A 25441-nucleotide genomic window follows, 5' to 3' on the forward strand; every position below is an offset into this window, starting at 1 on the left:
TTGCTCACTCACTCTAATACCTCTTAGCCTCCTTGGAATGAAACTCATAGTTTCTTGGCGAGGTCGGAAGTGAGTACCACCATCGAATTCCAACAAATTCCACCATTGAACATGACCACGGACTGTCCAATCCTTACGGTTTGAAGGTCAAGTAGTCCTTGATCGACAATCACATCTCTCGGCTCCAAATCAGTTGCTTGTTCATTGATGGTCACATGGGAAAGGATATGGCTACTCTCCTCCTCACTAGTAGGATTATGTGTTGGGTTGAAGGGGGTTTTAGTTTCAAAACATGGACTCTCAAATGTAGCACTACATGGGCTATTCATCTCACCACAAATGCTAATAACCTTTGGCTCAAGGGATTTAGACTTAGTACAAGTAATGTTCAAGCATGGCAAAACATCTCCTTGGTCTAAACTCTCCTCTCTCCCATCTATTTTGGTTACCTCTAAACTAACCCCTTTAGCTAAGACCTCAAGGGTTTTATGCCTTGCTTAGCTCTCCTAAACATACAAAGCCAACCAAAGCAATTCTCTATATGAATGCACCATTTCTAAGTTAATTTTCCAAGCAATTTCTGATTTCAAGCCAAGAAAAAATTTGATTTTTTTTGAAAGGATTAACTTCATTGACACACACAAAGTGTAATTCCTCAAATAATTTAGCATACTCATGAACACTCAAGGAATTTTGTTTAAGGGTTTTAAGTTTAGCCCATAATTCATTCACGGTAGAGCAAGGTAGAAACTTTAGTCTCATGTTCTTTTCAAGTTTAAACCAAGACCTAATCTTACCCTTCCCTTTCACCATCCTTGCAAAATTAAGAGCATTATACCAAAACAAAGCACTACCCTTAAACAAGACACAACCAACTCAAGCTTCCTTTCCTCCGAAAAATACTTGCTCTTAAAATAGCATTCAACCCTCATATAACCAAGACACAAAGGCCCTACTGTTTTCACCATTAAAAGAAGGAAGTAATGGTGTTTTACCTTTGCCTCTAAGGGTGGGAGAGGACTTAGGACAATCACGGAGCAAGTGGTGCTCTCCACGGCTCAAATATGGTGGTTTTGGTTCCCTCGGAACTCCATGACAACCGATTGCACTCCTTGTAGGCACGTCACCTTTAAGCCTTCTTAATTATTTGGGCTTGCAACTTCACCTTAGTTGCTTGTAAGGACTTGGAAGTGGAACCAAGGTCACAAGGCTCAATCTTTGAGCATGGAACATGAGGAACATACTCCATTGCTACTGATTTCCAATGGAAAAACCGAATGGCACACCTTAATAAAAACAGATTTTTTTTTCAAACAACAATCCAAGGTTTTGATAACCTCTCTTCACTCATTGGGCTATTTTTGTGTTTTTGTTGTAGTTAGGATACAATAAACTACAAAAAATGATTATCCAACCCAAGACTAACACAAGATGGAGTTGTGTTATAACCAAAGCTCTGATAACCAATTGAAGTAAAACCTCTAAGGCTCGAGTTTTTGGACAAAGACTCGAATTGGACAGTGGAACGAACTGATTGAATATGAATAAAAGGACCGAAATTTTGGATAGACATGGAGGAATTAAACAGTCATAATGAATGTTCAACTCTCGGTATAAAATAAAAAGAGACACTTGAGCCCGACTTTGCACTCGACAAATACCGTTTGAATGGCATGACTCAAACAAATAATATGTTTTAATCCGAACACGAAGCAATAGATTAAAACTAAGACTAATTCCAACACTAAGTAAAGGACTCGTCGAACCTCAAGCACTAAGTAAAGAGGACTATTTAAACACTAAGTAAAGAATAAAATTTTGATGAAGAAAACACTCAGTTTCTTACTCGGTTTTTAACTCAATCAAATCTGGAAATTAGAAGTCCCAAACCTTGGCTTTTATACAACAATCCATACAATCTTGACCCTTAAAAGCTAATAGGATCTAACGGCTCCCAAATGAGCTTAAATCTAAGCATAAAAAATGGTCCTCTAGGCCTCACATGACCTTACACATTCTTACAAGAAAATGACATAAAGTAAAATGCATAAAAAGTTACAACCTTCCTTTTGGATTGTTCTAAATTCTTATTTATGGTTACAAGGACCTCTTGGAAGCTTGAATGGAGTCCCAAAAGTGTTTTAGAACTCGTTTGAACAAAAGAGGAAGGATGAAAGCGACCCTTGCAAATCTTCTCCCAAACCGTGCCCAAGTCACTATCATGGTTTTGTTGCTTCTCTTAGCAACCGATTTAATCCCTTTAAAGACGCAAGCTCCTAGACAAAAAGGCTTTAAACTCATCATAGAAGGGTCCTAGGCCGGAAAATACCATGTTTTCTTAGACGGAATTGGAATTGGACCTCGATTTTTGTGAAGGTTCAAAACCGGGTTTGGAGAGCATCTCCGAAAATAAGACGCATCTTGTAAGAGGCATATCTCTTAGCTTAGGATGCATATCAGGGTCCATTATAGCTTATTTGAAAGCTAAGGGAGTTAAATTTCACCTCCAAAAATAATCAACCTTAGACGTTGAGTAACTCTTGAGTTATTGAACTTTTAGTGCACGTAGGTCATGGGCTATCCAGTAATGCGCAGTCTGTTTGCATCAGCCACCTCTCAAGCTATAGAGCAGCTATAGTGGGGACTCAAATATCATTGTTTAGCTAATATCCCAAGCTTTCAATTTACATAAGAATCAAAGGATTTGTATGAGTATAGCTTGAGATATAAGACATAGAAAGCAGGCCTGTTGTAAGGACACTTCAAAAAACGATGAAATGCATTAAATTGTGAACTGTTCCTTGGACTGTTTCTTTTGGCCTACAAATGAATTTTAATGAAACAAATTTTGTTTCACAACCAACCCTCAGCCACCAGCCTTACCGCCACCAGCAACCCACAAACACCCACCCTAAACAGCCTCCTCAAAACTCAACACAAACCACACACTCACCTCCTTACACCACCCCACGACCACCAGTGGCCACCAACGTGGTCTCCCTTGACCCACGGTGGTCCCACCACCAGACACAACCCCATACGACAACCCACGACCACCCATACACGACACAAGACCCGTATAAACAACACAACATACAACAACCACCACACTCGACAGCCATCGTACCAATCACCATGGCTCACCACCCCCAACACCACCAATAGGACCGCCCACCGCCGACATAACCAACCACCCAAGTCCCAGGTCAAGTCGACAACCACACAAGGTACAAACTCCATCTTAAGGTTTACGCCACCCCCCCCCCCCTCCATTAGACGCCAATTCCGCCTCTTGCGGTGGTCAACGACGGTCAACAATGGTCCTACTCTAATCTCGACGGTCAAGGGAAACTACTAAGGTCATCAGCACTGTTCACGGTGGTCCATACGGTGTATAAACGATAACTTAATAGATTAAGACGATATAAACATAAATTACGACGATCTTTACCTTTTATCGCTAATTGCTCCTTCCGTGTCTTAAATCTCCTTCTTCTATTCTTATGAATTATTCTTCAAATTATCTTAATATTTATAGTATAGGTTTATAGAGTATATGATGCAAATTAGGAAACTATTGTCTTATTCTAATTATTATAGGAATTACCATTAATTATTATACTTATTATTATTATTATTATTATTATTATTATTATTATTATTATTATTAAATCCCTATACGAATCCCGACCAACACATATACTTGGCCAATAAAACTGGCCCACTTAAGTATAACACACAGCCCAAGGCCTTATTATTAGCTAAGTCCAATTCCTGACTTGCTTACTTAGTTTATTATTTAATTAACGTCTTATTTGCAATTATTAATATAAACGCCATTAATTAATTATTTGAATTACATAAATTATTCTTATAAATATTATTAAATTACGGGGTATTACAGTCTCCCCCCCTTAAAATGAACTTCGTCCCGAAGTTCGCCCATAACTACTACAACAACATCTATAAACATCCACACAACTGAGCCTCATTCCAACTTGTGATAACACAATTAACCATTTATGATTATCAGTTTCACAAACTTATCAAAAGATGTCACAACAATAACTCAAAAACATTTGTATCTATTCCCCTAAAAATTAACTTCGTCCTCGAAGTTCGAGATACAATACAACGGAATTAAATAAACCATTTATTGTAACACCACAAGAACATTTAATACACTTTGTAACATAAGACAACTATTATTTTTAACACAACATCGATTGATGGATAAATGAATAACAACAATCTTCGAATTACTTTCAAATAGCAAAACCACATTGTATAGTATATTCGAATTAATCTTTATCTAAACTTAACTACTTTACTTAACTACTGGCGAATACATTGTCAGGATAAATAATAATCTATAACAAAAACAAGCATAATTGTTTAGTTAATCTTTTCTTAATTTATATAACCCTTCGAAGTCTAACTAAAACATGCATCCGGTAATGTAAATATATAGGCTTAGGGCAACACATTCCGCATATCACTAGACATGTTATTCTACTTTACATAATTTACATCATCAAAATATCAAGGTGCAAGTGATGAGAAACAATTCCTTATAAACTTTTAACATACTTACATTTTCAAGGGTAAGAAAACATGTTACAACTTCCAAAAATTATTAATAAATAATAACATAATTACTTCTTTAGAACTTATACTTTTTATAAAATACAGAGAGTTAACAATTTATAAGAGAAAGAATCAAGGCCAAAGCTCATAAGATCAATTTATAATGAATTTTACAAATTGTTCGGTCGAAACAGAAATTTAACAGCAACTTGTTAGAAATTTAGGTCATCTTGTAAAAATCACTATAAAATGTCAAAATATTATCAAGCAACGTGGGTTATCAATTTAGAAATATATATGAATCTTTTAAACAATGGAGTTGGAATCATACATAAACGATAAGTAAATTTTAAATGGCAAATTTTACAAAAACATGGGACGAAAACATAACTGTACATGAATATTCTGACCACTGTCCACTAAAATATTTATTACTCCTAAACCGTATATTATTTAAGCATGAAACTAGCGGGATATGAAAGCTAACTTATAAGGTTATCATAAATAAAAATTTCGTGCAAAGATATTAAACATGCAATAAATGGTAGCCAAGGCAATCAAGGGTAAAATTACGAGAATTCAACCAAATCATATTCTTCACAATTCCACGCATTTTCCATAATACTTCACATGTTAATTATAATTACGCCTCCCAAATACATTCCAACATACTTTTCTTATAACCACATGCATATATCAATGCTTAAAATCATATCACATTCCTACCTCCTTAAAAGCAAGGTTACGTCCCCGAAACCGCATTCATCAATGAAAACAATATTCATACAAAGCAAACAAGAACTCCTAGGACAAAATAAACGATATTCATTTTAAATTACCCCACACTTCAATATCTCTCAAGGTAACCGGTTCAAAACTGAAAGAGCCAGGATACAAATTAAGGGATCATTCTTAACTGCACTAAGAGGGGCTCCTAACAATTTCTATCCGGGGTTCATTTTTATTAAACACATCCTAAGTTCATTATTGTTCATTGGTTAGGCCTGAGGATCGTATTTCTATGATACCACTTTGTAACACCCCCCATTTATTCAAGAGTCTTTAGCTATATATCCCAAGTAAATGAGAGCGTTACCATCTAAGTTTTCCGAGGTAGTGAATAACAAACTACAACAAATCAAAGTACTTTAAATAAAAACTTTAGTGATTACATGTTCATTACAACTTTACCAAAATAAAACTTAATATAAAATAAAGTATAACTCGTAGCGTAAATAAATAAAGTGATTAGATAATCTATGTGGTCTAGACTTCTAGGTAGACTGGCCAAGTCCTCATGCATTCCCATAAGCTCCCAAGTCAGCTAATCTTTAGTACCTGTCAAATCTGCTCTCCATTATGGTTCATCACAGGTGTTCACGAATACACAGGCAACCACGAGGTTGAGTATGAATAAATACTAACAACAAGAACATACAATAGGCAATCCAATTCCATTCACATTGCACTACTCCCTTAACAATGTGCTCTTTTCCATGACTTAGCACACCTCCCTTAACAACGTGCTCATATTACTTTGGTACCCCTCCCTTAACAACGTACCACCATTATGTAATAGTACCCCTCCCTCACAACGTACATATTACCATTCACCCCAGAGTACAAACTCCCTCAACAACGTACATCTGACTGTCGCACAGCTTAACACAATTTCCACATTCACAATCAGCGATAGCAATTAAACCCATCTCATCATAATTATTAATAACAACCAACACAATGTAATATAATTTCTCCCTTCCAACAATTACAACAATACCAACATATGAACCATTCACTTATCAACATATGAACAATTTCACTTCAATATATATCATACACCATTTCGAACATTAATAAACAAGAGTTGAGTAGGATTTATCCCTACCTGGCAAGCAATTCCAAATAAGCAGCTCAAAGCGATCCAAATAATTAAAGCAACCGAACCCGATTATAATTTCTTCACAAATCGTCACCTAACATAAATATTATAATTTTCCATCAATTATTAATTATTATATTCTATTATTATTTATTATCCAAATTAATTAATTATTATTACTATTAGAGGATTACGATATTAAAAACCCGATTATTACAAACCCGAATAACCCAAAGAAAACTCGTCACAAACATCCAACAATACCCCCATAGACACGGTTTAAAACCGTGTCCACCACCACTCACAAACCCGCCTTCACCCAACACCACAGACCACCACCGTCACCACCCAACCCGTCTACCTCCTTCCCGCACCACGACGCACCCAAACAACCCCCAGCCACCAGCCTCCCCGCCACCAGCAACCCACAAACACCCGCCCTAAATAGCCCCCTCAAAACCCGACACAGCCAACACAACACACACTCTCACCTCCTTACACCACCCCCACGACCACCAGTGGCCACCACCGTGGTCTCCCTTGACCCACAGTGGTCCCCCCACCAGCCACGACCCCTTACGACAATCTACGACCACCCATACACGACACAAGACCCGTATAAACAACACAACACGCAACAACCACCATTCTCCACAGCCACCGTACCAACCACCACGGCTCACCACCCCAACACCACCAATAGGACCGCCCACCGCTGACATAACCAACCACCCAAGTTCCAGGTCAAGTCGACAACCACACAAAGTACAAACTCCATCTTAAGGTTCACGGCACACCCCCCATTAGACGCCAATTCCGCCTCTCACGGTGGTCAACGACAGTCAACAATGGTCCTACTGCAATCTCGACGGCTAATGGCAACTACTAAGGTCACTGGCACTGTTCACGGTGGTCCATACGGTGTATAAACGATAACTTAATAGATTAAGACGATATAAACATAAATTACAACGATCTTTACCTTTTATCGCTAATTGCTCCTTCCGTCTTTTAAATCTCCTTCTTCTATCCTTATGAATTATTCTTCAGATTATCTTAGTATTTATAGTCTAGGTTTAGAGAGTATATGATGTTAATTAGGAAACTATTGCCTTATTCTAATTATTATTATTATTATTATTATTATTATTATTATTATTATTATTATTATTATTATTATTATTATTATTATTGTTATTGTTATTATTGTTATTGTTATTATTGTTATTATTATTATTGTTATTATTATTATTATTGTTATTATTATTATTATTGTTATTATTATTATTATTATTATTGTTATATTTGTTGTTATTATTATTGTTATTATTATTATATTATTGTTATATTTGTTGTTGTTGTTGTTGTTGTTGTTGTTGTTGTTGTTGTTGTTGTTGTTGTTGTTGTTGTTGTTGTTGTTGTTGTTGTTGTTGTTGTTGTTGTTGTTGTTGTTGTTGTTGTTGTTGTTGTTGTTGTTGTTGTTAAATCCCTCTACGAATCCCGACCAACACATATACTTGGCCAACAAAACTGGTCCACTTAAGTATAACACACGTCCCAAGGCCTTATTATTAGCTAAGTCCAATTCCCGACTTGCTTACTTACTTTATTATTTAATTAACGTCTTATTTGCATTTATTATTATAAATACCATTAATTATTTGAATTACATAAATTATTCTTATAAATATTATTAAATTACGGGGTATTACAACAATGATGTTGCTGAGAAATATTGATCAATCACAAGGACTGTGTAATGGTACAAGATCAGTGGTTACAAATCTGGGTTCTCGAGTTATTAGGACAAACGTTTTAACTAACGCTCATAAGAGAGATCGAGTACATATCACTCAAATCTTATTAACACCTTCACGAATTTTCCTGCTAGGTTTGAGAAGAGGCAGATGGTTGTATGTTTTGCAATGACAATTAACAAAAGGCACATACAATCCCTTATCCCACGTTGGTTTATATCTTCTCATATCCGTTTTCACTCCTGGTCAACTTTATCTGGCTATTTCGAGAATTATCAGTAAGAAGGGACTGAAAATTCTAACTTGGAACAATGAATCTGGTATATGTAATAAAACTACCAATGTAGTATATACCATGAAATATTTCAATATTTATAATATTATTGTGTAAAGGACCAAACATAACAATTGATTTTATATTATGTAGTTTTGATTTTGTATTAATTATCATTATTTTATATTTAGCGAGTTGTACAAAGCAAAGTTAAAATTCCGATAATTATTATTATCCTCTTTCATAAATATTATTATCCTCTTTTATAATAAATATGTTATACTAAAACTGTTTTATTCCCGTGTATTTTTGCAAAGGTTACACACTGATATTCGTTAAATAATCTAAAACCGAAAATCCACCCACCCGCAAACCAAATAATACTCATTTGGTAATGTGTCGACGTTCTTTAACCCGTCCGAGATTGTTCCTACAAAACTCCCAAAATTGAACAAAGCCCAAATCCAATTGACTAAATTCATCCTTCCTAAACTCTAGAAAAGAAAAGCACAAGACACACAAACTACACAAGTCACACAGCTACTACAATTGTAGAACTGACTTTTCAGGACCAAATTTCCCATCTTCTCCGCTTCTGTATTCGTTGCACTCTCAATCTTCAGGTATTCAATTTATCGCAAATTCTTACCTGTGACCGTTACAAGCTTATTCGTCTTATTTATTCTACCATTGCGATTCCTAATTCTAGATCGTGTTTCCATTTTCTAGGGTTCATCATTTTCGATTCTGATTTCAGACCCTAATTGACAATAGCAATGTTATAACGTATCGCATTCTTGCTTTATTCGTAACTGAAACATCATCTTAATGAATTGTTTTTTTTACAATTAATTACTTTAGATTTTTGTTTTTAGATCATATTAATTGTTCCTTGAAACCTAAAGCGTGATTTATGAGTGAATTGGGTATTTGATTAATTGATTTTTAAGGTGAATGGCTCCGAAAGCCAAGGAGAAACCGAAGGCGGCATCGCCGCAGCCTGTTGTTGCCATAGAGGATCTGTTTGCTTCCCTAAAGAAGCACATTGAGCGTCCTGATTATACCCAGATTGTTAAAGTCGCCAATCAAGGTTGATTTTTCGGCTGTTTGTCTGTCTCGTAGCTCATTCGTAGTTGAAACTGATTGCTTTTTGTTTCGGGTTTCAGTTCTTACAATTGCTTCTGGTGATGAGGATGCTCTTCGATGTAAGGTTGTAGCCCAAATTCAGAATGATAATATTGATGAAGCGTTGGAGACAATCCGGTCTTCTCAAAAGTTTCCTGTTGACCTCCGTTTCTTCAAGGTATCAATTTGTTTGTTTTGTGGATATGCATTTCAGGTTCTTTGTACATTTATGGCTACTCTTAGTGATTAGAGGACCTACAAAGTGTCTTCACAAATTTATGCGTATGAGTATCAATTAGAGGACCCACAGAATGATAATTATAATTTATTTTGTCGTTCTCCACGATTGTCAGCTGAGATGTTCATGTGAAATGCCTGTTTTGATTCTCGTATCATACAAAATCCTTGGTGCATTTTGGGGATGGGTGTGATAAAGGAATTAGGTAATCCTGTGAGTTATCAGTTTCAGGGATTATAGAATATGAGGGCTGGTGTAGTATGTCACTGAGGCTCGGGTATGGATGCCGGACACAGGTACACATCCAAGTGATGGACTCATCATGTATTCATGTGTCCAATTTTGAGACATGGGAGACTGTCCGAAATGAAGAGACAGGTACAGGAACACGCCTTTGGAGCAAAGTATTATTGAAAATATCATATTTATGGAATATTCAAATGAAATTGAAATGTTCAAGATATAATGCTTAAAATTGTACAAAGAAATAATACCAGATGCTTTATATAATTGTATATTTCTTTACTTTACCTCCCTTTTATCTGTGCGAGGAAAAGTGTAGGATGCGAACTTTATACCCATATCCTTTAGTGTCGTGCTTGACACGAGTATGACTCTAAAAGTGAAGTGCCGAAGTAACATAGTTCGTGAATAATTGAATATAAGAAGAGCCTGGGGTTCTTAAACAAAATTATTACTGATTTGGGGGAGAAGGGGTTTTAAGGCTGGCTATAAAAATTAAAAACTTCTAATTCACCTTCAATTCCGAATGAATACTTATAATTTGATAACATGTTCTTGAGTGAAGGGTTCGATTCAAGCATTTTGACACCCTTATAGTTTCTTCTGGCTTCTTCAATTTAATTTATTTCTTTGATTGTGCCTCATTTCAGTTTGACTATTATATCCTAATCTTTTTGCCAGCATAATTATTTGAGTACTTCATTCTCATCTTTATTCCGGATTTCACATGCACTCTTGGTGATTCTTGTCTTCATTGCTAGGTTACTGGAAATAATGTATTATATTTTCCCTTATTTGACCATATGCCCATTAGGCATACTGTTTATACAGACAAAACAAACTCGATGAGGCTTTGGAGTCCTTGAAGAACCAGGAGAGTAATAAAGCAACTATGTTGCTAGAATCCCAGATCCTATATCGTTTGGGAAGAATGGATACTTGTCTTGAGATTTACCGTAAGCTTCAGGAAAAAGGGGTTGACTCTTTGGAGATAAATTTTGTTGCTGCCTTGGTTGGATCTGGGCAGTCGGCTGAGGTGCAAAAGGTACTTGATTCACTTAGGGTGAAACCAACCAGCAACTTTGAGTTGGCTTATAACACGGCCTGCTCTTTGATTGAGAGGAAAAAATTCACTGATGCAGAACAGCTTTTGCTGTCAGCTCGCAGGTATGATAGTGGTTTTCTGATTTTTAGTGTAAAACTAGTAAGAGATAAGTTGTGCTTTAGAGGCTGATATCACTACATATATTGATCACGTTATTTTCTATGGAGCCTTATCTGAATGGTTCTTTGGCCTTTAGAATCTGATGAAATAAAGGGAAATGACCAGACTCATTGAAGTGTGTGCACTTTTTTTTTTGGAACTATGAAATCGAGATAATGTCTGAAACGTCATTTGTGCATAGTGGTTAAATTTAAGACCTCCTTAGCTTTATAATTGTACAGTAACATGCAGCAAGGTTACTTAACATCTATTTTATGCATAATTGGATAGTTTGAGTCAGACTTTACATGGTAATTGACTAATTGCTGCATATAGGTGGTATTGAATTGCAGTTATGACAGTGAACACGGTCGCATTTGATGATATTGTGATGCAGACAAGATTTGGTTTATTTTTGCTTGATATTAGTAGTCATAGCAGCCATGTTTCGGCCATCTAGATGAAAATATCCGTTGCAGTGGCTTTTACATTGGTTTTTCTAAAGCCCTTTTACAAATAGGAACATATAAGCAAATTGAGCTGGAAAATCTTTTAACGTACTAGTCATAGTAGTCAATGCATCGATATCTAATACCATTTGTACTCTAGTGAGTAGCTTATACAGAATGTTGAAAATATCCATCTTTAGTTCCAATTCTGTTTGCAAACCTTTGAAAGTATTGAATAATCCAATGATGTTGTCATTCCTTATATAACGTTACTTTTGAAAGAGGGTATGGTTACGCGCTACTATGGATGCTTTTTATCTGATCTCCGTATGTTAGCCTAATTGAAATTTCTTACAACAAAGCCTTAGTCCCAACATAGATTTGGAAGCTAATTAAAATTTCTTATTTAAGAATTTTCGTAATCCTGCTGCTCTCTTACTCAAGTGTTCAGGAATAATGAATACTTTTGTCACAAATTTAATTTGTCAGGCAAATTTGCTATGCGTTAATTTCTTATCATAGTTCATAAACATTGTCCCATACGGGGCTACATATTTAATTGGATTGGATGATATACATGTGAATAAATTCTTCTAGGTGGTTTGTGAGTGTACAATTTTTCTGCTTATTGTATCATCTGTAGCTGTAATAACCTCCCACGAGAAAAAGTAAAAACGTATTAGAAAGGGGAAAGTAGATTGTGTGATTGTTTTGTGGAGTATGCGTTGCCGGATATAGGCATAGCTTCAGCCTATTCCAGGCGCGTCTATATTTTGGGGAGTTGATATACCTGGCAACTTTGAGGTTGTCATTGCTAGCTTTGTATTTATAGAGTGATATGATTAACTCAGAATGTTTTTTGAGATTGTGATCTATATATTAAGGTTTTTCTGATGGCTTCCTTACAAGATTGAATTTGATTTTTTTTTTTCCTTTTTTTTTTTTTGCAAAGCAATAGATGTTATCGATTAAAGGACGCCCAAGGGGGTGATGTCGATGTATAGAAATGGACCAAGGGGTGACATCCTTTTTACAAACTGAGAGCTGATTGATCAGCTTCTTATGCTCTCATGAGTTTGATTTTTCTTTTGTTCCTCGGTGTAATCAAGTGAAATAACCTTGGTTTTACTCTTGTTTCTTGCAATATCTTGGCTAATTTATATTTGCATTTATTTTGTTATTCTACTGCATACATAAATACAGAAGCAGTTGTCAAAAAAAAATAAATAAAGCATGGCATTTTTTCGATGTTATATTTGGCATAAATTATTGAAATTTCAGTTGAACGTTAGAAATATCTATTTTTGAAGTTAAGATTGTTTTCATTCGAGGTAAGAATAGTGCTGATCTGTTATGAAGAAATTAATCTTAGGCAGAAGTGGCTAAGGAAAAAAAACTATTATTGCTGTTCAAAGGTCACCATATGACTACGAATCTGCCAAATGGGTCATTGGGCGGGGTCTTCTGGATGTGATTTCTAAAGGTCATCTGTTGTATGAGTTAGGTTAATGGTTACGAGTTGGGTTAATTGGGCCATGTGTGATTGACATTTTGTTGTTAGCTATGTAGACGAACTTCAATTTAATATAAAATCGGTCATTTTGGACCGGTTATTTAACTCATTTTCAGATCAGGTCTACCTTGGGTTGTGTTTGAGTCTAATTTGTGTTTGGGTTAAGACTTCGAGTAATTTAGATTGGGTCTGCTGCTTTCACGGAACCTAAAGTAACTGAAATTTGTTTAAAGTTATAGTATAGATCTTATGACTTATGAGTCTTATGTCATTTTTACAGAGTTGGTCAGGAATCACTGATGGAGGAGAACTGGGCAGATGATGACATAGAACAAGAACTGGCACCTGTAGCTGTCCAGCTGGCATACGTTCAGCAGGTAATTGTTCTGTGGTGTGTAATTCGCTTAAACTTGAAGTCTTGAATGTGGAACTTTGGAGGAATTTAATTTTGTGCCTTCCTCAGCTCCTTGGAGATACTCAAGCAGCTATGGGAGTATATCTAGACATGATAAAGCGTAACTATGCTGACATTTCAACCCTTGCTGTGGCTACAAACAACCTAATAGGACTGAGAGGTCCAAAAGATGTGTCCGACAGCTTGAAAAAGATTGATCGCCTTTTAGAAAAAGGGGATGAAGGCCGGTTTCAACTGACTTCTGAGCTGGAGTGGAAGCTTTCTGTCAAGCAGAAGGAAGCAGTTTACGTCAATCGAGCACTTTTACTCCTTCATGCTAATAGGATTGATCAAGTATGTCTATCTTCTTTCAACATAGTTTCCATGTTTCCTTACAATGCTCTAGTATATACTCCCTCCGTACCACACCAAAGGTAACGTAGGGAAAAGTGGAGTATTTAAGAAAATGTGGAAAAAGTAAGGGTAAAGAGGGAAAAAATAGGTGGGGTATGTAATTGTGGGTTTAGTTGTGGGTTAGTAGGTGGGGTTTGTAATGGCATTTTGTGTAAATATCAAATGGGGATAAGGATAATTTGGTAATGTTGTGCTGTGTTACTCAGACACGCCGACACGTGTCGGTGTCCGACACGTGTCGGCGTGTCGGACACGGCTATTTGGGGCAAATTTTCCTGTTTTGTGGTCTAAATTGAAGTGTCGAAGTGTCGTGTCGTGTCGGACACCGACACGTGTCTGACACGCGACACGGCAGTTAGGTGAAGTGTCGGAGTAACATAGATGTTGTGGGCCAAATAAGGAATGTTACCTTTGGTGTGGTACGTCCGTTTATAGTAAGTGTTACCTTTGGTCTGGTACGGAGGGAGTACTATATTACTATACTCCCTCTATTCATGTTAGTTGTTGCATTTTCTTATAGCACAATTCTTGAGAAATGGGCAAGTGGGAATGTCATGTGGATGGAAAGTGCAAGTAAAAGCTAGTGAATGAACATAGAATCAATAAACTGTTTAAGACAGTATTATTATCTGTTTAGATTCCATTCAAATTCGAATTGTTCTCGAAAAAAAAGGAAATGTATTGAATTGGTCAAAAATTCTAAATGGCCAAAAAATAAATGTAATGTATCAAATTAAATGAAGGGAGTTCAAAATTTTAGTGAATATTTTAACCAATGATTGAATTGACAATGGATGATTTGTCCGATTTTCAGGCTCGGGAACTTGTTACAGCTTTATTAGGAATGTTTCCAGACAGTTTGATGCCTGCCCTGCTTCAAGCTGCTGTACTGGTGAAGGAGAACAAAGCTGGAAAAGCCGAAGAAGCCCTTGCACAATTTGCCGAAAAGTTTTCTGACCATCGCAAGGTCTTTCTTCTTGCTAGAGCCCAAGTAGCTGCTTCAGCTGGTCACCTTCAAGTTGCGGCCGATTCTCTGGCTAAGATTCCCGACATTCAACACATGCCTGCCACTGTAGCCACCATTGTTGCCCTCAAAGAACGTGCCGGAGATATTGATGGTGCCGAGGCCGTTTTCGACAATGCAATTAAGTGGTGGTCAAATGCAATGACTGATGATAGTAAGCTTACTCTAATCATGAAAGAGGCTGCTTCCTTCAAGCTCAAGCATGGCAGGCAAAAAGAGGCGTTAGAGTTGTTTGAGGACCTTCTTAAGAGCAATAATAGTGTTGACGCGTTGGTGGGATTAGTCACTACGGCTGCTCATGTCAATGTGGACAAGGCTGAAGCTTATGAAAAGAAGCTCAAACCACTTCCAGGTTTGAAAGGAATCAATGTTGATGATTTGGAGAAAACTTCGGGTGCAAAATTGGCTGAAAGTGGCTCTCGGGTTGTGAATATCGAAGGGATTGATGAGAGTAAAAACAAGGATAAGACCAAAAAGAAAAGAAAGAGAAAACCGAGATATCCCAAGGGATTTGACCCAGCTAATCCGGGCCCACCACCGGATCCTGAGCGTTGGTTGCCGAAAAGAGAGAGGTCTACCTTCCGACCTAGGAGAAAGGACAAGAGGGTGGCTCATGTTAGAGGGTCCCAGGGTGCAGTCGCTCGAGATAAACAAGAGGGTGGGGTTGCTGATCCGCCTTCCCGAACAGAAAGTTCTGATGCCAAGTCTGGAAACTCAAAATCAGGTCAGGCAAGCACCTCTAAAGGTTCATCGCAGAATGCTGGTAGTTCAAAGTCTAAAAAGAAATCCAGGAGATAGTCAGTGCTTAGCTAAGGCGTCGAAAAATTCGTACATCAAAAATTTTTTGTTGAGTTTTTTTGCTGTGCTACATGGAATTTTTCAAACCTGTTACTTTCTTGTGATGTTGCTTGGTTCTGAATTAGAACAGAGGTTTAATTTCAACTGGTGATGAAGTATACTGTCTTTTGTTATCATTCCTTTCTTTCCTTTTCTTTTTTTTTTTTCTTTTTTTTTCCGTAAAGAAACTAGATTGATTGAAAATCAATCTATACCATCCTTCCGGAGGAAAAAGGTAAACGAAAACCAACGTCCAACGATCTTCAATTACCAAGAAGCAAGCATATAGTAAAAGGGCAACAACAAGAAACTCTCGTAATCTCATCAGAAAGGAGTGTCTATTTAAAGCCCAAACAAAAAATGGAAAAATAGCATAAAATGAATAAACTTAAGATCTGAAAATGTAATCACAAATAATGCTCCAGGAGAATTAAAGAGAACTAGACATCAAATGCAATGTACGAAAAAATTTCTTAAAATATCACTCGTACATTTCTAGTACCAACAATGATTTAATACCATCAAATTGAAGGCAGTAAGAGGATTATACATCTGATATACTACCTCCAATTTTATAGTTTATGAGCATTCTAATAAAGTTTTTGAGTTTTATTTTAAAGTTTCTGAGTTTTACTATGAAGTTTATGAGTTTATTCACTTAAACATTAAACTCTAAAAAATTGCAATAAAACTCAAAAACATTAATATAAGTTTAGTTAAATTTGAGTTTTGACGGAAAAAATATTAAAATCTAACTTATAAATTTTAATATGCTCGAAAAAATACAAATATGCTCAAAAACAAATAAAGTTTGAGTAAATAAGCTCAAAAAAAATACATATATGCTCAAAAAACAAAAAAGTTGGAGGTAGTACATCCGATGTATGTTCCTTTTTCTCAATTGAAGGTAACTCTTGAAATATTGATCTTTAATTCTTAATTTAAACCTTCTTTTAATTAACACATGGGACTAAAAAGAACTCTTCTAGGCTAAAATGGACAGTAAATTAAAGTCTAATCTTTTAAGAAGGTGAAAATCAAGGAAAAAAGCTGAAAATTTTCAATTAAAGGACTAAAATAAGACAAGAAATCTACGTAATCGTAGATAATAAAAAAAAATTGTTTTTAGTTGAAATTTAATGTTGTCGACTTCTGTAATTTTTTTTAAAAAGACCATACAAGTTCTTTAAAAAATCTTAAAAAAAAGCCTACATCTTTTTATATCACGTTTTCCGTTCTATTTTGTTTTCACTAATTGATAATTCACGTGTCTTAGTATTTTTGCAGTTTTTGTAAATAAAGCTTTGTCGTGTGTTTAGGAAATTGACATTGGGGGTTTATTTTCCATGTTAAACGAAGAATTTTCCCACGTACATAAAATAGAGCGTATACCTTTTGAATTTTGCGTGAAAAGGGCAATCAATAAAATTGCAGGGTATCTCCCCAAGTTCGTGATCCATCTTATGTCCCACTATCTTCCCATTCGACGCATAAGCATTTAACATAAAAAAAATAAGTATTTAGATATCATGAGACGATGAGGTGTTAAAAGATTAAGGTAATGAGACACAAGATGAAATACAAAAGCGGGTAGAGGATCCAAACTCATCCATGGGTTGGCATTTATCATTTAACCTGATTGGATTAGGGAAAAGTAAGTGACTTCTTATTTGTCTTTGTTTATCTTTTTTTTTTTTTTTTTTTTTTTTTTTTGTAAAAAACCATAAAGGCTTTAAATTATATTACTAATATCTGCAGCGGCTACAATACCAAACTCTGCCGGCAAATCAGTCGTCCAAAATCGTCTACCATGATTCCAAGGCATAGCATGTGCTAGCTTATGTGCTAACTTATTAAAATTCCTACTAACGTGCTTAAAAACAATCGACTCAAAAAATAAACTAAGCTGTCTAATTTCCTCATAAATCAGAAACAATTCACTCCTACCATTTCTCTGCTTCAGCAAGTCTTCAACCACGATCAGACAATCGCTCTCAACAATGACTTTCCGGGACTGCATCCTTCTAGCTTCTTGCAGACCCACCAATATCGCTTCAGCTTCCGCCATTGCTACATCACCCCCTATACCTCGCTGCACCACCACCGCCCACTCAACTCCGCCCGCCGAGTCCCGACAAACCGCACCCAGCCCCACACCTACCCCCTCCATGACCCCTGCATCCGTATTTATCTTAGACACCCCCAACTCCGGCGGCTTCCAGCTCCCTAGCCGAAACCCCTCCACACCACTCAGCACACTTTCACCTTGCACCGACTCCATTTCCCAGACAACACCCCAAATCCTTCGCATAATCCCTCCCACATCCCACCTTTCCCCCTCAAAAACCAGCTTATTTCTCCGTTCCCATAAAACCCAACATGTGACAAGGAACAAAACCCTCTCCTTCTCCCCCAGCTCCCTTAAAGCAGCCTCCAACCAATCCCTCACCAACATATCACCCCGCCATACACCTTTATCAACCCCCACCTCCTCCCAAACTTCATCACCCCAACCACAACCTCTTATGGCGTGAAAACAAGACTCCCGTTCACTGTGACAACGAGGACACGCTACATCATCACTACCCATCCGACGAGCTATATTAGCCTTCGTAGGAATCGCATCATGGCATAGTTGCCACATAAAAACTTTAATTCGTGGGAGAACAGGTACCTTCCAAATCACCTTCCATAACCAACCTTCATTCGCAAAATCAGACTGCCCAACCTCCAACTCACCATCTTCTACAAGCAACTTATACCCGGACTTCACAGAGTACTCCCCATCACGCGTATGATCCCACACCCAACTATCCACAGCTCCTACCTCCCCAAGACGAATGCCTTTAATTCTCACTGCTTCGAAAGGCAAGAACATACTATCAATCTTCGCCTCATCCCACCGGTTCTCACCATCAACCATCAACTCAGCTACTCGCATATCAATATCGGCATGTCCCCGAGGAGAGATGACACACCTCGATTTCGTTCCCGGCACCCATGGGTCCGTCCAAACCCTAATATCACCACCCGAACCAATACGACGACGGACTCCAAGACCCATAACCTCCTTCGCACCAAAGATGCTTCTCCACGTATAACTCGGATTATTCCCAACCTCAGCATCCATAAAAGAACAATTGGGAAAATACTTACCTTTCAAAATCCTCCCCATTAAACTCCCATCCTCACATATTAATCTCCAAGCTTGCTTAGCTAACAAAGCCCTATTAAACTCATCAAAATCACGAAAACCGAGCCCTCCTCTTGCCTTAGGCCGACACAAATACCTCCAAGCAACCCATGACATCTTCCTCTTACCATTATTCGAACCCCACCAGAACCTCGACACCATAGAACGTAACTCATCGCAGAAATTGGCAGGTAGTCTAAAAACACTCATCGCATAAGTAGGAATAGATTGGGCCACTGCCTTTATCAGAGTCTCCCTACCAGCTCGGCTAAATAGCATACCCCGCCAACCCTGCAACTTATTATTCAGCTTGTCACGCACCAACCTAGTGAGAACCTGCTTCGAATGCCCAATCACCGTGGGCAACCCCAAATACCTGTCATGTTCTGCTACCACACGCACACCAAGGACAGCCTCAACAGCTAGCCGTCTGCGTTCCTCAATACCTTTACTAAAAGACACAGTTGTCTTTTCCTTACTCACTAATTGACCCGATGCCACCTCATACCTATGAAGAACTTCCATAACACGTTGTGCCTCCCTCACATTAGCTTTGACAAAAATAATACTATCGTCTGCAAAGAAAAGATGCGTAACCACCGGTGCTTGAGGCGCAATCCGTATTCCATGTATAGCCCCTCTTTCACATTCCCTTCGCAACAAACTCGATAGTACTTCAGCACAAAGAATAAATAAATATGGCGAGATGGGATCACCTTGACGAAGTCCACGCGTCGGAATCACTTCCCGTGAAGGTATCCCGTTTATTAAAACTCCATATGTAACATAACTAACACACCGCATCACATTACTTACCCACCCATTATCAAAGCCCATAGCCAGTAGAACCTTATGCAAAAAAACCCCACTCCACTCTATCATATGCTTTTGCCATATCCAGCTTCAAGGCTAAATGACCCCCACTTGACCGCGAATTCTTCATATAATGAAACAGCTCAAATGCAACTAAAATATTATCAGAAATCAACCTCCCCGGGGTAAAAGCACTTTGATTCTCCGAAACCAGCATACCAAGAAATAACTTAAGTCTATTAGCTAAGACCTTAGAAATAAGTTTATATAACACATTACACAAGCTTATCGGACGATAATCCGCAAGTTTATCCGGCGCCTTCTTTTTTGGAATTAAAACAATATGAGTATGATTTACCAAACAAGGAAACTCACCTCCATTTAATACACCCAACACCATTCTCGTGACAGAAGGACCAACAATATGCCAATATGTTTGATAGAATAACGCATTTATCCCATCCGGCCCCGGGGCCTTCAAAGGATGCATCTGATTTAGAGCCTCGAACACCTCCTCACCCCTATAAGCCGCCGCAAAGTGCTCATTCATAGCCGCCGTCACGCGTCCCCGTACCCCATCAAACAACCCATCAACCTGCTCTGGCCTAGACGACTCAAACAGCTCCGAGAAAAAACCTTCAGCCTCCTCCGTTACCGCCTCCCTACCCTCACAAACCGCACCATTCCTCCCCACAATACGACTAATTGTGTTCTTCTTCTTTCTCTGCCGAGCCTTCCTATGAAAGTATTTAGTGTTACAGTCCCCTTCCCTAAGCCAAAGAGCCCTTGACCTCTGTCTCCAAAAAACCTCCTCCTGACGAAGAAGACTTGTTATTTCCCCCAACAGCTTTTTCCTCTCCTTAACATTACCAATAGTTCGCTCATTCTCATTCAGCCATGCCAATCTCTTCCTCTTACGTGACAAGTCCCTCACTATCTTCCCAATACTCACGCCCTTCCATTTTTTCAGTTCAACTGCACAACGAGAAATAGTCTCTAGCACATCAAAATCATCAACCTCCCATACACGCCGAATAGTATCTTCACACTCCTCCTCCCCCACCCACATCTGCTCAAAACGGAACCGCTTCCCCATTACACCCCCCCTTCCCTGCGGCCATCCAGCTTCACCATAATGGGTGCATGATCAGACCATTCTCTACTCAAATGACAGAGTCTAGCATAGGGAAACTGGTCACTCCAAGCCTCCGTCTTCATAGCCCTATCCAACCGACACTGCCTATTATCCACTCCTGCTTGACCATTATCATAAGTAAACTCGTAGCCCTCGAAAGATAAATCACATAACCCACAAACATCTACGGCCTCTCTAAAATTATTCATCTGCCACTGGGCCCTTGATCCACCCTGCATCTCAGTAGCATATAAAACCTCGTTAAAATCACCTATACACAACCACGAAGAATGATCTTCCTCAGCCAGCTGTTTTAATAATTGCCAAGACAACTGTCTATCCTGCACTGACGGCCAACCATAGAATCCAGTCAAACGCCACTCCAATCCTACCTCACCAATATCGAAGTCCATATAATGGACGGAAGCCGACCGAAACTTCACACTAACATCCTCACGCCACAAAAAAGCAAGACCTCCTGACCTACCCACACTATCAACCTCCATACTACAATACCCCGTCAGACTAGTTGTAATCCGTCTCATCTCACTACAACTCAGCTTTGTTTCACACAAAAATACCAAAGCCGGGGCCTCTATTCGAATCAAATTTCGAAGACCGCCTACTGCATCGGGGTTGCCCAGCCCCCTGCAGTTAAGGCTCAAACAATTCATTGAGCCCGGCGGGGTTGATTTGAATCAACCTCCGCCTCAGATATCACCATAGTCACATCCCTGTGAAACTCCGCCATACTCAACACACCCGTAGTCTCTCCTAAATCCCCATCTTTTCGTTTTTTCCGACCCAAAACTATACCTGCACACTCATCCCTACACTCCTCCATCTCATCTACCTCTCTCGCTCTTTTATTATTATCATTAATAGCCCCCCCAACAATCTCCTGCACCTTCAAACAACTACCCCCCACAACACGCAGCTGCCTCTGCCACTTCCCACGCTCCCCTGCTTCAAAACCAACTCCATTCAAACTCCCCCCATCCATCGTATACCCCTGCAAACCCTCCTGCCTGCACAACCCATCAGGCTGCTCTTCCAACCCCGCCTCCTCACTCGGCAAAATAACACAAACCCCAGCTGCATTCTCCATACAACCCCGACCCACATCCTCCATACCCCCGTCATGGCCCAGACCACCCAACGAACACAACCCTCCCCCTATGGCAGCACTCTTGTCAACCACAACTCCCGCACCAACCTCCCTCAACTGCACCGAAGACTTTACATTATCAGCCATCTGCTTTTTCACGCGATGAGATAACGCAATGGCCTGCAAACGCTCTACCATCAGATCAATGTTCAACTTTTCACGCACCCTACCATCCTCCGTATCCACCCTACACTGAGCCACCTCTCCACGACCCTCATTCTGAACAGTCGGCCTCACAATCCTCCTATTTGGAGCTCTCAGCTCCTCCCCAAACCCCAACTCGCTAGGCTCATAAGGACCATGGTCACAATCCTTCTCCCCATGGCCTAGAATTCCACACCCATAACAAAAAAATGGTAATTTTTCATATTTGACCTCAAATGCAACCATCCTTTCAGACGGAAGCCGTATACTCACCTCTTTCTTCAACGGCACCCGAACATCATGAAGAATCCTAACCCTAACCACCCTATCAACAACCGTCAAGGACACCTCATCATGGCCAATGTATTCTCCTAACTGTGTCCCAATGCGACGGAGGTTATTCTCATTCGCCCTTCCCTTTAAAGGTAGATCATAAATCCATGCCCACAAAGGCAAGTTGTGTAACGGCGTATCGATCAGCTTCCCCTCAAGAATTGGCTCATTAAGGCACCAAACAAACTTATCAAAGTGCCATGGCTGACTATCCATTACCTTCAGCTTATCCCGCTCGAACTCAAAGCGGAAAACAAAGATCCTGCCTTTAACATCCAATATATTATCAGTAATACGGCCCTTCGGATTCCAAACTTTAACCATCGTCTCAATAGCAGCTTTAGCGTTGACAGCCCTAGAAGACCAGATCTTCCCTATGAGCAAGAAAGGTGTATCATCAACTTGACCTACCTCGCTCTCAACCTCCCATTCGAAAACACCAGGGCCACCATCGTCAACCTGTCCCATAATACCTTTCCCCTTATCTCTACTCGAACTCGCCATTCTATACCCGCACAAACCCTAAAAACTATAAAAAACACAACAACGTACCAGATGATTGATGAAGTAACAGACTAAGAGCTCCTTTCACGTATACCCACGAGAGAAATAGCCCCGAAATCAAAGGAATTGACAAAGACTTGGCCTAGAAGAAAGCTTTCATAGGAAACCCTAGAAAGAGTTTATTCAAGTTACAGAGTTGCACAAAGATGTTTTGAGACTTTTTTGTGCATGTTAAAAGATGTTTGAGTTTTTTTTTTCTTTTTTTTTGGGCACATAAAATACGACATCTTCAATATTAAAAAGGTTGTTAATCTAATAATATATAAGGTCTATGAGAAGCTGATATCGTCCTAATTTAGGACGATTTAGCCCCGTGCTATTACCTTATTTCGACTCGATTTTGTGTGCTTAAGTGTCTAAAAAGCTCATTTAATTACTAATTTATAATAATTAGTCGTATTAGTTATATTTGATAATTAGTCGTATTTATATACTCCCTCCAATTCTATATTTTCTTCCCTTTGTTAGTGGACACAAATATTAAGGAGAGGAATAAAATAAAAGTAAAAGAGTTGAGTGGGGTTTGGTGATAGGAGAGAGGGATGAATAATTAGGAGTTAAATAAAGAATTGTGGGGCCAAAACATTAAGGAAATTAATAAAATATGAGTAAAAAGGTTGGGTGGGGTTTGGTGGTAGGAGGTAGGGATGAATAAAATAATAGTAAAAGTTTTCAAAATAAGAAAGGGGAAGAAAAACCTGAATAATCCGTTTTAGGAAATAGGGAAGAAAATATAGAATATGAGGGAGTATAATATTAGTATTATTATTATTTTATTAATATTATGCACAGGCGAGACGGGAAAGCAAGACGGGAAAGTAAGGTGGAATTGCGAGACGGGATCTTTAGACGGAATATCGAAGGGTGAAAATAAGCCAAGTATGGGAAACAAGTAAGAAACAAGCTACATCGGGCATGTTTGTGATGGTCTTTGCTGAGCTTTTTCGACCACCTCCGGCCACCGTGACAACCACCACTCACCATCACTGACCACCCTTGACTTCCACCATCACGGCCCAACACTCAGCAACCACCATGGACCACCACAGCAGCGGCCACGACCTCACCTTCCTCCTCCATCCCTCAGCATCAACAAACTAAAACCATTTCAAGACCGCCTTTTCTACCATTTAAACCACCACCACAGCTGACACCGTGGACCACCAGGCCCACCACCATATCCCTTTAACACCCCTAGTGCCGGAAACCCCAAGCAGCCACCGACGGCCACCGTGAGTGGACCCAACAACCTCCACGGCCTCCTCTTTGAAGTCTTTGCGCACCTCCCCTGTTTCTCTATGCCGGCTCACCGGCAACCGTTCTCCCCACCGGCAGCCACAACACCATCCATCCCCTTGGCGGAAAATGCTCCGTGCCGGCCTTGTCACTGGCGGCCGGCCAACCGGCACACATCACTCCCCTCTATGACAACTCGCAACTCGCAACACGCATCAACTCTTACTCTCTATGCCGGGCAACCGACAGCCGGCAATCGGGCTCCCGCACCCTACCACGCCTAATTCCTCTCCTTGTTGACGAAGCTCGCTGCCGGTGCCCTAGCCGGCCGCCGGTGGACCGGCAGGGGTCCCCTGCTTCCGTCTGTTGCCCTGTTTCATTTGTGTCGATATGTGTCTTTTCTTGGTTGTTATGTATCGATTAGTTGTTGTTGTTGTTATTATTATTATTATTATTATTTTTTTTTTTTTTTTTTTTTTTTTTTTTTTTGCAAGAAAGATATTTTCTCATATATTCAAAAAAGGATACATGAGTTTTTCTTACAAGAAATAACCACATAAAGGGAAAGAGAGTAAAAAGCACCCCTAAGCTAAACAAGTAACCACCCCAATTAAATCATCATGACTAACCAAAGGGGTTTTGAAAAGTAAAGTGGCGCTAACTACAAACTGAATATCCCTCAAGAGAGCTGCAACAGTCCTGTCTTGGCCTTCAAAAATCCTCCTATTCCTCTCACACCAGATGGTATACACAGTAGCAGCAAGACTACCAAGGACCCAATTCCTCCTCCAATTACATAGCCTGCTATGATGAACCCAAAATAGAAGGGTATGAAGCTGAGTTGCAGAGGACGAAATACCAGTCCAAGAAGAGATAGCCAGGAGCAAAGCTCTTGAGAAAGAACATTGAAAAAA

General features: G+C 39.0%; 2 protein-coding genes across 2 annotated transcripts; one reads left to right on the forward strand and one right to left on the reverse strand.

Annotated features, from left to right (window-relative positions):
- The first annotated feature begins 8966 nt into the window (after positions 1 to 8966).
- Positions 8967 to 16078, forward strand: LOC141647897 (uncharacterized). The gene is made up of 7 exons (XM_074456264.1): positions 8967 to 9123; positions 9451 to 9590; positions 9667 to 9803; positions 10921 to 11273; positions 13553 to 13649; positions 13736 to 14020; positions 14895 to 16078. Exons 2-7 carry the CDS (start codon positions 9455 to 9457, stop codon positions 15900 to 15902), a joined length of 2016 nt encoding a protein of 671 aa, XP_074312365.1. The 5' UTR covers positions 8967 to 9123; positions 9451 to 9454; the 3' UTR covers positions 15903 to 16078.
- A 4964-nt stretch (positions 16079 to 21042) lies between these two features.
- Positions 21043 to 21588, reverse strand: LOC141649562 (uncharacterized). Its single transcript, XM_074458248.1, has one exon. The coding sequence runs from the start codon at positions 21586 to 21588 to the stop codon at positions 21043 to 21045; it is 546 nt and encodes a 181-aa protein (XP_074314349.1).
- Between the last annotated feature and the right edge of the window lie 3853 nt (positions 21589 to 25441).

Source organism: Silene latifolia, chromosome 3 (genome assembly GCF_048544455.1).
Source record: "Silene latifolia isolate original U9 population chromosome 3, ASM4854445v1, whole genome shotgun sequence".
NCBI classification, from domain to species: domain Eukaryota; kingdom Viridiplantae; phylum Streptophyta; class Magnoliopsida; order Caryophyllales; family Caryophyllaceae; genus Silene; species Silene latifolia.